This window comes from Limanda limanda, chromosome 6, assembly GCF_963576545.1.
Source record: "Limanda limanda chromosome 6, fLimLim1.1, whole genome shotgun sequence".
In the NCBI taxonomy this organism is placed as follows: Eukaryota; Metazoa; Chordata; class Actinopteri; order Pleuronectiformes; family Pleuronectidae; genus Limanda; species Limanda limanda.
Genome location: NC_083641.1, coordinates 15,585,471 through 15,598,724, shown reverse-complemented (window position 1 = coordinate 15,598,724; position 13,254 = coordinate 15,585,471). Strand labels below are relative to the sequence as shown.

Genomic DNA, 13,254 nt, shown 5'->3' with positions numbered 1-13,254 from the left:
CAGAAGATTGATAATTGAAGCCAAACTAAATCAGTTGAGAATTGTTGAGAGTTAGGTCCAATTAAATCAGTATTTTAAATGTAACATATCAAGAATAAACTCACAATGTTGAGAATCAAGTCAAACTAAATGAGTGGCGAAAGAGTTTTTATTTTTGTATTTTACATATCTCGAATAAAGTCAAACTGTGGAGAAATAAAGTTAATCTAAATTGAATTAATCTAAACTTAATTTTGCATATGGAGAATGGAGTCAAAATGTTAAATGTTGGGAATAATTTAAATTAGTGGCAATTTTTTATTTATTTTACATGTTGACAAAACGACATGAAGATGAAAATAAAACTCTTAAGAATATATCAGTAAGTGCACATGTAACTGATGATGCACCAGGTGGGATTTCCTGATCGTTGTGTCAATGCTGCACGTGAATGCTTATTTAAAGTATCAGTTTAATTCATTAATCAGTACGCAGTTGTAAACTTTTTGTAGCAAATCAGAATCCAACATATTTCAATGTCACATGCTTACAGATTTTAAATGAAAAATCAAAGATGAACTGGACTAACATTAAGAACATTTCGACTTGTTGCAATCAGTGTTATAGGCAATCAACCTTTTGTTAAAAGACAGATAATGGGGACATGGTGAATTGTTCATAATCAGTGGGATGATCAGTACCTTGTGATCCATTTGTTGCATCATGGCCGGTCTTAGAGAGCAGCAAAGAATTTTGGAAACATCTGGAAATTGTGTTTTTGAGGCCCAGCTCTAAATACGGATGCAGTTTGTGTGGAAGACGAAGGGAATGGACTTCTCAGATGGGCTGCAGGTCCCCAGAGGAGCGAGAGGAGCAGATAACTAACACATGGCTTTATATTTAGGAAAATGTTCACTGTGGAGCAGCCTTGTATATTAGCACAACTGTTTCACTCTCACTATACAAAAAACATCCTATTTCCTATCTCCACACTTAAACTGCATAGCTTTTGGAGTGATTTTAAATATTCCTTTACCGCAAGTACCAGAATATCTACAAAGTTGATGCCGTGTTGATCAGTGGTCGCTGAATACTGTGAAATGGAAGACAAGCATTGATCGTGTCTCAAGCAAGGATAAGGAGGAAAGGATTTAACTGTTTAGATCAATATCAACAACATTTATTTAAATGCTTTTACATGTTCTATACATATTTTAACACACAAAAGTAGTAACAGTGGTGCCGTGTGTTAATTAGAAATTAGAAGAATATCAATGGTGCTCAGAGTTGAAATGTAACTATCAAAGTATTCAACAAACATATTAGCATAGTCAAACTTTAAAGTGCAACTCGCCATAAACCTGTTAACTCAATGGACGAATTAGAAATGTGACCACAAAAAAAATATCATATTGTTTTACCGAGACAGACAAACGTGAAGAGGTCACCACACTAGACAGCTTTTCAGTTGTCCGCACGTCCGACCCCTATTCTGAAATTGCACATCATTTCTTTTCTCAAGGTAACAGTCATGTCACTGATTCTGCCTCATATGCATAGACAATGGACCATGGACTCGGATGTTGAGTTTAGGAGGAAAGGGCCCACACTGATATTACATCCTGCTCAGCTGCAAAATACAACATTGCACATTTGACATCTCTTACAGACTGTATATAAACATGGATGACATGACAGCTCCCAAAAAGTCTTAATGGCCCCTGGTGGTTGGCCGTACTACAGGTAATAAAATGCCGCCTCCTCCATGTTAGTCTAGGGACAGGAGCCAAACTATAAAAAGTCAAAGTACAGATCAAATCAAATGTTTTCAAAGATTAGGTAGTTTCTAGCGCACTAATATATGTAAGTGCTCATTTTTCTGAAAGTTTTCGGTTTAACCGTTTATTTTAATGCTATGAAAATAGGGTAAGACATCATTAGGCTGAGACTGACTCGTGATTGGTTGAATATGTGTGTCTGTGAGACGTCGTTACTGCAGCTCCATCCCCCATCTCTGGTTGCAAAGACGCAAAATGTTCATATCCGGGATATTTGGGCTTCGTTTCTGGATAGAGGGAGGAAGTGGAGACTCGTCGTCCATCTTTGTATACAGTCTATGCTCTTAACTGAAGCAGAGGCTCACAGTCAAATTCCATTCACTTTCTCTTTTGCCTATAGACGATTGATATATCTTTAAAAAAATGGCTCCTCCTTGCAGACCCATTTCTCCGGCTTGTGTATAGAAATGTGGCTACATTTACTCTCTGAGTCATTTTTCTTAAACAGTTTATGGGACTTCTCTCGATCACTGTGACTGTTCATTCTCGGCCCCGTCAAAATGTCCTTGCTGCTGTCGCTGACTATGACGCTGCCTTGCTTTTTTGACATGAGATGCACAGAGCGCTGTTTTACCATTTTGTGTTTGACCTTAGCGGATGCCAGGGGAAACAGTGGGTCAATGCATGGTGATAATGGACCTTTAATGCTGGAATGTGACATGTCCTGGTATGTAGCCAAAGGCATGAAGTCAGTTGTATCCTCGATTTTAGGTTTAATTTTAGTATTTGAAAAATGTCCTCCTTTCTCCCTTTCATTCATTATGTCAATGTCACTGCCCTCTGTTTTGATGGTGTCTTGTTTATTTTCTTCACTCAAGTATTCAGAAGATGGCGTGAAGTTGTCATAGTTATATCCCTCTTCATTCGTGTCCTGGTGTTTCTTCTCGTGGCTTCTCTTGGTGGCAAGGTAGAGGAAGCGCTGGGGACAGAAGGAACAGCGGTACTTCTTCTCTGGGTTGGGGCTCCGGGGTGAGTTGTCAAAGCAGGAGCCACTTTCCATGCAGCTGTTGCAGATGTAATCCCTGCCAGCGGGTGCCTCACCAGGGGGACCTTGTTTACCGCACGTCAGACAAAAACATGGGTGGGAACCAATCACGTGAGCTCTCAGGCCGGTCTCTGTGATGAAGGAGCTGTCACAGATGTCACAGCTGTAGGTGGCCCTCGGGCTGCAGTTCCTGCTCAGACTGCGTTTCACCTCTGAACTGCCACCTGAGCTGTTCTCCTCTGTCAGCCAGCTGCTTCGATCGAATGGGGCCTCGGCTGCACCAGATCTATCCACAGATCCTTCAGCGTACCGGTGAAAGAATCTCATGTTCTTCCTCTTCTTCTTAGCTTTGTAAGAGTAGTAGGGACGCCAGAGCTTATCAGCGGTGTCGCAGTCATTGGGATCCTCGTACGTCTCTGGCTCCGCGATGGTGGCTTCTGATCTGAGGCGGAGCCGGGGGCTTGCTGAGCTCTCTCTCGTCGGAGGAGACTGACTCAGACTCTCCTCCTCACTCGATTCTCGGACTCTCCGCTTCTTTCTGCGGAAGAGCTTAGATCCTTTGATTCTGCGGCGGATGATGGCCTCATTGCCTATTTTCACTGTTATCTGACAGAGTGGCATTGACTCACCATCCAGTGATGGCCCAGGACACGCGGGTTTGGCGATATATGTTTCTGTCTTTGACCCCACTGTTCTATCACGCACCAGACTCTCTGTGCCCGACTGAAGTATCTCCTTGGTCATGTCCTCAACTCTTTTTGCAGAAGCTGACAGCTCACCTAACTTTTTAACAGTGTTCAGAGAGTTTAGGAATGGCACGTTATGACTGATGAACTCTGAGTTCCTTAGGAGCGGAGGATTGTCTTTGTATGCTTCTGTGTCGTGTTGTAGAGAGAAGCTGCTGTTGTAGTTGATGAAGGGTGAATCTTTACTTTCAGCCTCTTTTCTTGCATCTCTCTGACTTTCAGATTCACTGTTCAAATCATGATCAACATCTTGGTCACAGAGCTTGTCAAAGCTGATGCGAGGAAAAACAGGGGCCACTGTCTTTGTCGTGGCCATGAACGTGAGAGGGAACGACACAGCATCAGGGTGGCTGATCAGACCGTTTTCTTCTAATGGAGGGATGAGAGAGCTACTCTCCTGTGCGTCTTGGTCACTTTTCTCAGCACTCTCTGAGTACGTCTGACTGTACGTCTTGTATTGTCTCTTTCTGAACCTCATAGGCAGGAGCCTGTAGAGCTTTATTGGGTACACGCTGGCTTTCAGCCCGCCGTTGGCAGATTTCCTCTTGATAGCTAAACTGGGATCAATGCCGTGAAAAGACTTCTGATGGTTTTTCAAGATATAGTATGTCATGAATGTTTCCAGGCAGAAAATGCATTGATAGCGTCGTTCACCTGTGTGCCATATTTCATGCTTTGTGCGGTATTCTGCCAAGGCAAACACTTTATTACAGTAATGACAGGGATAGGCCCTCTGCCAAGAATGTACATTCTCATGCCTCTTCAGACTGGATAGGGTGACATAGACCCGTTTGCACATGCTGCAGTTGTACCTCCTCTGCTTGCCACCGGGCCTCGCTGCCTTCTCCTGCTGCGGAGGCTCTGATTGGTCCATTTCAAGGGGATCTGGTGTGCGAGGGGTGGAGAGGTCAGCAGAAGAAGGAAGTTGTGTTTTGATGCTCTCCATTTCATCTGAATGGTGGTCCATCTCATTGACTGTTATGTCAGGAGCTTCTAATTTAGGCGGGTCTGTTGGAGCCTTAGGACAGGCCTGCTCGTGGTTGCGCAGCCGTTTCAGGTGTATGAACTTTCTGCGGCAAAACTTGCAAAACAAATGACTGACAAAACGCTTTTTATGTACTTCTGAGTGAACTGTGAGGAGAGCTGTATTTGTGAATATCTCTGGACATTGCTCGCACCCATAGATCGAGATGCTGTCTTCAGTGTGAGGGGAAAGGGTTGGTGGGCCTAACTCCATTTGAACATTGTCAGTAGCTGACGTTGGCCCCAGGTCCACACTCTTTTCTCTCTCTACCTCTGAAAACAGTGGTGGCGGTGGCACGGCTGCAACAGGTGTTGCCGTGACACCAACAACTAACGTGGGGGTTACTGTATATGGTTTGTCTGCGTGTGGTTCAGCAGGTGCTGGAAGAAGCGTTCTACCCACAATGCCTCTCAGCCTGTGACGCTTTTTGAGCGGGCCTATGTTCTTGTATATGAGTTGCTTTGGCTGTGACATTGCCGGCTTACAGACCTTCTGGTTTTCCAACGGACTGCTGTCCTCAGTAGATTTGCAAACTGCATATGAGTGCTCTGAAAGGGCGTGGGTGGTCTCATTGTTCCCGCTGAGGCAGGACGTTGTGGGGCAACTTAACGGGAGCTGCCCCACGTCCGGTGACTGCCTCTCCACGCTGGTTTGAGCCAGAGGGGTGAAAGGATTGTTCCCAGGGCACACTTCAGTGATGGAGAAGGCGTTGGTGATGCGTGGCCCTCTAGTACTGTCTATCTCCACAGGCCTGGGAGCCTCCTTCTTTGTTTTCTGAGACACTGATGCTGTGCTGGACTCGTCCTGTCGCCTTTGTTCTGCCAGCTTCTCTAAAAAAGGAATTCCGAGTCTTTTTCCAGCTGCCACCAGTCCACCTGTGTCCTCTGCACAGGGTGAGGTCACCTTTGAGCAGTAGATGAAGTTGAGGATACTAGCGAACACCTCTGACTTCAGGTCCATCAGCTCCAGCACTTGTCCGGAGCTCCATGTTTCCGGAGCTGTCAGGGCGTTCCTGAAGTAGCCACTGCAGGCTGCCAGGATGTTCTTGTGGGCCCGGAACTTAACATCCTCCACCACGATGGTGACATCACAGAAGAGGCCCTGTGAGCGCTGCTCATTGAGCTTGCTAAGCACGGTGTGAGGGTGGGCGGTATCCATCAGGTTCTGAATGCATGGAGACACCACTGTCATCTGGAACAAAGAAAGAAATAATCACATTATTGTTATTACAAAATCAAGAATCTGACTGTTGTGATCCAGGAGACTGGTGTGTTTTAGTGTTTACACACTAGATGGCAGTAATGTCCTTACAGATGAGGTGATGCTCAGTCTGATCAACAGTGGTGACTCAAGCGTCACATCAAGTCATCAACACATCCACTACAATTAAAGAGACATTGCCCGGCTTGAAGTTTAAAACTTAGAGTTAGAATAAAGGGCCCTTACACATTCATTGTGTAAGGGCATCCAATATTGTATATTGGATGATTTCATTGAACTTATTCAGGATTGTGCAACTATATCACTAGGTATCTTGCATTAGTTAGTTTCTCATCGACATAATTTTGTTTCTCTCTCATTTAAGAAGAGATTCGTAATCTCAGTGGGCTATAAATTATTTCTCATAACATGAAAATAAAAAAAAACTCAACTGGGGCAGGCATCACTGACGTAACACTGAAATGACATAACACTTGTTTTGAACTAATACATTTATGACTGGAGTTTCAGATCCCAGCTGCCAGAAAATATGCAGGAGGGAGAGCAGCAGTTTAATTACTGTCAACATGCCTCTGAGCTACTCACAAGTTCTGCAGTTTAGTGGTTTACAGTTAACAGCCAAGTGAGAGTCTAGATACTTAGAAATAATGTGAGACTGCTTATTTATTCAAAAGATGTAACTAGTTCTGTGCCAAAAGAATTCGGATTAAATAACAGTCTTTGATTTGGCCCATGGCACAATGCGTTTATTATTTTCTAACTGTAACTATCTCTGGTCTGCCCACTAGTTTCCTTATTGTTCCATTGTTGATTTTCAATGTGAATTAAGTTTTCTTATCATAAATAGAAAAAGAGGGTCATGTGCATAGGAAGTTGGTGAAGCACTAATACCAAAACAAAGTCACAAGAACACCTCAGACTCGTCTTTCTAGAAACTACAATATGCAAGGAAAGTCAGGTGACTCACTCAGTCATTGACTTATCGTCATTGTTTCTAAATAAAACTGTGTTTGCATGGTTATCTTAGTCAGTGTGCTGCCACAGCTTTCTATCAGGTTTAATCTGGATTAGTCAGTCCTATTGTTATTAGTATAAAGACGGCATGCAGATTGTTGTACATGTATGAGGCATGTGCTCCCTTCGTCAGTTGATATCCGAGGCATCACTTCACTTCAGAAATCATAATCTTATAATAACACAAAGCCAGACACTGCTGCACTGTTTACACAGGTAAAACTGGTTTGTGGTCTGGTCAAGATCCACATAGTTTTATATATTGTCAAAGCAATATTTGTGGATTGGTTTGATTTGGATTGTAATCTAAAATAATTTCCGGCTCTACATGACAGTGGATGAATCACCCAGCGTGTTGTTCTCTCTGTGGTCGACTCATTCAGAGTCAGCGTGGTTTGAGTCTATACTGAGTCATTTAGCATGTCTTACGTAGCACGCTGACTGTTCCAGCCAACACACACTCTTGCCCGCTCTTGTAAATGATGAGTCATCACAACCGCTTCTTGAAAGTCTTAAATAAAAAACTTCAGCTCAGAGAGAAGTTTGTAATTTTTCTCAATGTGATAATTTTTTATTCTTCATTCACCGCCACAGTGAAAGTCTTACAGTGATTGTGAAGCTTTGCCATGAATTCTCTTTGGAGATGTTTTGGCTAAATGCTACTCTACTTCTTTTTCAATGAAACTCTGAGGTAAACTTATTCTAATCCTAACCCTAATTTAATGCTAAATCTGTTTAATTTGTTGTGATCAATTTATTTAGTTTGTGCAAATAATACCACTAAGATGATCTCAAGTTATATCAAATTAACAAAGAGATACATTTTACATGAAATTTTGTTTTGCATTTTTCTAAATTTATTCTACGCCATTTCTAAATTGCTGGATTTATGTTGTTATTTTAAATGTCATATGTTTTCAAACATGGGGTTTACGTAATTTATCAATTATGTAATTTTATTGTTTCAAATTTCACGGTTGTGTAATAAATACAATATGGCCGCCGTTGTCCAAAGCCTCTCAGACGGCTGAAAACATCACCAGCCTCCTGCCCTCCTTCTCAGACAGGCCTCCGTTGTCATGGCAACATGCTATGGCGCAGCAGTTATTGGGATTCAGCTGGATGGCAAGTGAGCTGGTTATTCATCCCCTCTCCCGCAAATATCCTGCCATGTCTGAGAAACTGCAGCACACAGCAGTAGAGGTTTGCCTTTGACTCTGCTTGAACACGATTCGTGTGTGTGCTTGTGTGTGTGTGTGTGTGTGTGTGTGTATTGGTCCGTGTGTCTTTGTCTGCAGCAGAAATGCTACTCAAAGGACTTTCTCATCTGATAACATAATGTGCCAAAGCTTTTATACTAATTTATCAGTTAATGCCTTTTTCAATAACAGTTTCATATTTTCTCCTAGATTGCTATTTAACTTTAACGCTTTCATTTTGGACAATTTCTACTTCATGCTGTGGTTCATTGTAACAAGATGCTGAGCGGAAATTTTGAATTTGTCATCACTGCTCCAGGTTTTGCCACACCCAGCCTCACTTTATCTTCAAAAGCTCATGTGAAATTATTTTTTACGTCTCTATCTGTTCAGAAAAACCTCACACACAAACCCACAAACCAAGAAATGACAGTATAGCATACAGACAGTCAAACAAAGAGCGAAATGTCAAAGCAAAAGCCCCTTCATGCACCTCTGCAAAGCGTACTTCCGCACAACACAGGTTACAAATTGAGGGAAACCATGCAAAACGTACCTTAGTAAATCAGAGAAAATGATGCAGGGCGAACAGGAAGCAGTGTCATGCAGTATCCCTCTCGTACAGACCTGAGTATTACCAACTATACGTGAAAAACAATTTTGCAAGAGCAAGGCGAAAGTAGTTTTCTTTCAGTGATGGTCGCTGATCGGTGGTGTTGTCAGAAGCAGAGCTTTTTTTCTGACGTCTTTCTTCCTCTCCCTCCCTCTCTGTGCGCAGATGACTCTAGCTCCAACGTCCTTCGCCTCTTTCCATGCAGCCCAGGTCCTGGGCTGGATCTACCCTGCCCTCCTCTGGCTGTCCCACTTCTGTCCTGCCACAGCTATATAGGAACAACTCACAGTTAATGCAGCATGTAGCTAATCCGGAGTACGGCTCTGCCTTTGTGTTAGCTGGGCAATCTGATGCGTTCACACTGTAGCCACTGAGCAGGAAGCGGCAACTTTTATTAAGCATGGCAGAGGGGCTGTGGGGAGAGCGGAGAGATGCTGGGTACTACATCACACATCAGCTCTGCGCTCGATGCTACAGCCAGAAAACGCTCAGCTGCATCGCTGGTAGCAGCGGAGAACGACAGGTCCCTTGCTGTACAGCAAATGCCATATTAAATCCCCTCAGCACCACACCAGCTAAATCCCGATGCATGTCGGTGTTGAAAGAAAAGGAAAGATATCTTTTGCACAAAAGTAAAATCATTTGAAACACTAATAATCTGCAGCCCTCCTAGAAACACTGACCATGAATGTATAACGCCATCTGTTTCATGCTTGTGCACTCACTCTGGGTCTGTGCTGCAGTTTATTACACCAAAGCCCTCCATCCGTGCTTACGCAGTCACTGTGGTTAGGTAATGCAGAACCCGAGAGATGATGGCAGTGACGACCGTCGTACCGTGCATCACAGCAGAGACGGGACAGATGTTCAGCAATGCTTTTTTCTCACCGTTTCAGTGACTGTGAGAAGCTGGATGTGATGATGAAGGGAATAAACAGAGAGTCCTGCGATCAGCAGGGACTCTGGGTCTATACCTATATAGAGGCTGCTGCTGGATGCAAAAGCAGCAGATGCGTCACCACTGCAGACGAGGGGGAGGGGAGGAAGCTGAACCCGACATGGCACTGTGAGCCTCTCACTAGCGTCTGAGGACGGAAGCAGCTCTTTTATTTACATTACTGAGTGTGAAGTCCTGTGGCTTGAGGGTCTTCTCATCATACAAGCTGAAACCAGCTTCATACAAGTTTCAAAGACAAATATTTAATGTAATTTCAAAGACAAAGTAGCAGGTGTTCCTTTAAAAGACGGAAACTTGCTATTCATGTTATAATATTTTGTGCCCTTGTCTCTACAATATGCTTGGGGGTCTCTTTTAATCATAGGTGCTGGGTTGTCCTCCTCTCGTTTCCTGTGTTTGGTTCACCATCACTGTTGTTTCATCAATGCACAATTAACCACAGGCTCAGACTTCAACTTTTTTTTTTATTCTGACAGCAAAACTTTCTTCCTTGAAGACGCCTACATTAGACCTGGGGAGAAGCCGTTGTGCCAGCCTGATTAATTTGTCACTTGCTTCTATAATCTATCACACTGGATCACATTAGTTTGAAAACCAAAAGAAATATGACATTAGCATTGAAATGCTAAAGTTTTCTGATTTCAGCTACATCTTTTCGGTGGCATGATGTGCTGCATTCTACACACCAGTATAATTTTATAACATTTATAACTTAGGTTATGTTTTTTTGTGTTGTATCAATCACTTTGTGTTTTGACTGCTTGTTTTGACTTTGTTTAAACTTGGATCAATTAATCTTGTTAATGTTTATAAAAAGTATACACTAGCTATTTATATCTTATAACACAATTTTACTCCACATGCTTCAGTATTACATGTTATTTTACCAGAAGAATGATGCTTTAAAAGATCAAATCATAACTTTGAATGTTCCATGAGGTTAAATAAAGCTCATTATAAATAAAATAGTTTCAAAAGGTGCATTTGAAGGGAGCAAGGTTTATTGAATATTGCTTCTGTCTACCGCTGCGGTACTTGCAGTTTGATTTTGAATATTTTTAAAGAAAATGTATAAAGAAAAACTTTATACTAACCAGTGAGCTTCAGCCTTCATTAAGGTGTATAGATGTAAGTGCTACATGTAGAGAAACAATGACAGCATCCAATGTGTGCAAGCAATTGGTTTGGTAAAAAAGTTGTTATGCATTATCGGATATATCATGTCAATTGATGTGATATTACAATATATGAGTAAGTCCCATACTAAGTGTAAGAAATGTATTGATGTTTAAGAGGATCACCACCAACCACGGGCAATACCAACATTGTTATAAAGCCACCTTCTGGTTAGCTTGGTCACTCGAGTGATATCATGTGAAAAAGTTGCTTCACTGCCGCTTCTATTACTGGAGCCAGAAAATCTAAATCTGGGGGTTGGGGGTCTGGGGATGTGATGGGGTGGGGGCTAGACTGAAGCTGCAGTTGGATGAGTATGCAGCAACTTCTGCAGCTGTTTCCAAGAGTACCCTCAGTCAATTAATCTCCTGAAAATAATTCTAGTTATTGACTTCACAATTTAAAACACATCTGAAAAAGTCCAATAAAATAGAGCCTGAGTTCAAATCTATTGCCATTATAATTGTTTTCTCTGAGCCAACATCTTAGATCAAGACCAACGGGATCATTGGCTGATTTAAAGAGAATATACAGAATTTCTTTTATTTCAACAAACTTTTCAATAAAGCCCTCCCTCAGTTTCGTCAATGAATGGAAATGAGTACATGTTTTGATGGCAATGGTTTAGATTAATAATTTTAAGTCCATCTGGAAGCCTTGTTAGAGTCCTTTTAACGTTAACGAATCACATGTACAGTATATACTATATACCTGACTAAAGCATGGCATAAGAAACACATCTTAAATATCCATCTAGAATATTGTACCATATTAGTGCACCATTTCTATATATTAAGGCCATCCTTAATATTTCACCCTGTCTGGTCAAACGTATTATGCACTTTATCTGGTTGGAGATCTCAGTCTCTACTTGTTAATAATTTGGAAATAAATGTGTATTCACAATTAAAATAGAACTTAAGCTAAATCAGGTTAAAATCTGATAACAGAATAAAGCATCCATTGATCTTATTTAAAGCGCTCGGATATGACTCTGTGTAGCAGATTCTGTGAAGCACTGTGTAAGCATCCCCTTTTCATCCACACTTGATATCACAGCTCGGAAGTGTTCAAAACCACAGGAGAAAGTATGCAGGCCTCTGTGCCTCTGATGCTCAGTGAGCTCAGCTGCGGCCTGTAGGGACGCTGAGCAGCAGGGAAGCAGAGACTGCAGTACAAGGCTGAGTAGGCCTCAAGGCCTCATTCTCAAAGCATTCACACTCAAAGCATACAGCGACACTCAGCCCTGGTAGCACTTATGTTGCTGCCGTAACAAGCACTCATACTAGTGAGTAGCCTACCAAAAGTGTCTCTGTGGAGAAGGTCTCGCTGGGCCTGTGGTCGCCGCTGTGGAAGTCTCTGGTGTTTGCTTTGGAGGAGGAAGGCAGAGTGACATCACGGCTCCTCTTCACCCTTTGGCTCAGACCCGGCCTTTGCCATCTTCCTTCTTCACTGCTGTCTTCTCCAACAGGTTCCCTCTTCCTGCTGTGTAAATTTGCCTTCTGGAGTCGGCTGCAACTGCTGCGTCACTCCCGATGCATCAGTGACCCACAAAGAGGAGCTGGGAAGGAGGAGTGGCGTGGTGAATGTGTGGAGGTAAAGGGTAAGCAGAAAACAAGCAGAACAGCTCTGCACTGCTCCAGCAAACAAATGGATGAGGCTTCTGCTTTGTCTGAGTATGGGGGTTAGTTGCTGCCGTGGTATTCAGGAAGTGGGTCTGGGAGACAGATTCTTTATTGTTACGTAATGAATATTTTTTCTCCCAGACCAGACTGAGCTAGGAAGGCGGTATCTAGTGTTCAGAAGCTAATAATAGGCCATAGTACCGACCAGTCAGGGGTATGTGCAGTGCTGTCAGATCAGCCCAGTGCCAAGATACCATCTGGACATTGAATGTTGCCATTCATAGAAAATTAACTGCATTACATGCTGTTCAATGGAACACCTCTTGTTTACCTTATGTCTCTTTTTTGTAAATATTTTGTGGAAATATACCATTAATCTAGTACATAGCTGTTGTGTTGACATCTATTGTCCCATAGTGTTGTACAGCCTATGGTTGTCTCTGGTCCACTAGGGTACCTGTCAGAAACAGAAAGACAACAGTGCATACCTTGGTCTTACATTACCTATCTTGCTTGTACAGGTTTCAGTTGAGGAAGGACCTTTGTGGCAGATGCCATTAATGACGCATTTGTATAAGGTTTCAATCCAGATGTATTCTCTATAGGCCTGGATGTGGTAACCTGACTTACAGCACTTGTTTTGCACACGCTACCCAGGGTTTTTGTTTACTTGATCCTCCTCCTCCCATCATCTGACTCTTGTTTTCGTTACCATGTTGCTCCCTCTACTGGCTGCAAGGGTGAACTCAACACAGTGACCATACACAGACCCCTTTTATCTGTGGGCAGAAATGGCAGCTAGGGCCCAGGGCCTCCAGCAGAGGGCGCGAGAACGGTTCAGTAGCAAATGTAAACAGGAAGTAGATGAGGAAATTG

At 42.7% G+C, this 13,254-nt stretch overlaps 1 protein-coding gene across 2 annotated transcripts; it reads right to left on the bottom strand.

Moving 5' to 3' along the window:
• Nucleotides 1–1,185: 1,185 nt before the first annotated feature.
• zbtb38 (zinc finger and BTB domain containing 38) lies at nt 1,186–12,925 on the bottom strand. 2 transcript variants are annotated; one of them, XM_061073266.1, is made up of 3 exons: nt 12,883–12,925; nt 12,055–12,314; nt 1,186–5,763 (listed from the first exon to the last, which is right to left on the bottom strand). In XM_061073266.1, exon 3 carries the CDS (start codon nt 5,761–5,763, stop codon nt 2,173–2,175), a length of 3,591 nt encoding a protein of 1,196 aa, XP_060929249.1. In that variant the 5' UTR covers nt 12,055–12,314; nt 12,883–12,925; the 3' UTR covers nt 1,186–2,172. The 2 variants fall into 2 exon arrangements, with proteins under 2 accessions (XP_060929249.1, XP_060929250.1); XM_061073267.1 differs by lacking the exons at nt 12,055–12,314; nt 12,883–12,925 and adding an exon at nt 8,563–8,629.
• Nucleotides 12,926–13,254: the final 329 nt, after the last annotated feature.

Bases quoted from the DNA above. Each gene is read 5' to 3' on its own strand.
- zbtb38 (XM_061073266.1), bottom strand. From the start codon at position 5,763: ATGACAGTGGTGTCTCCATGCATTCAGAACCTGATGGATACCGCCCAC.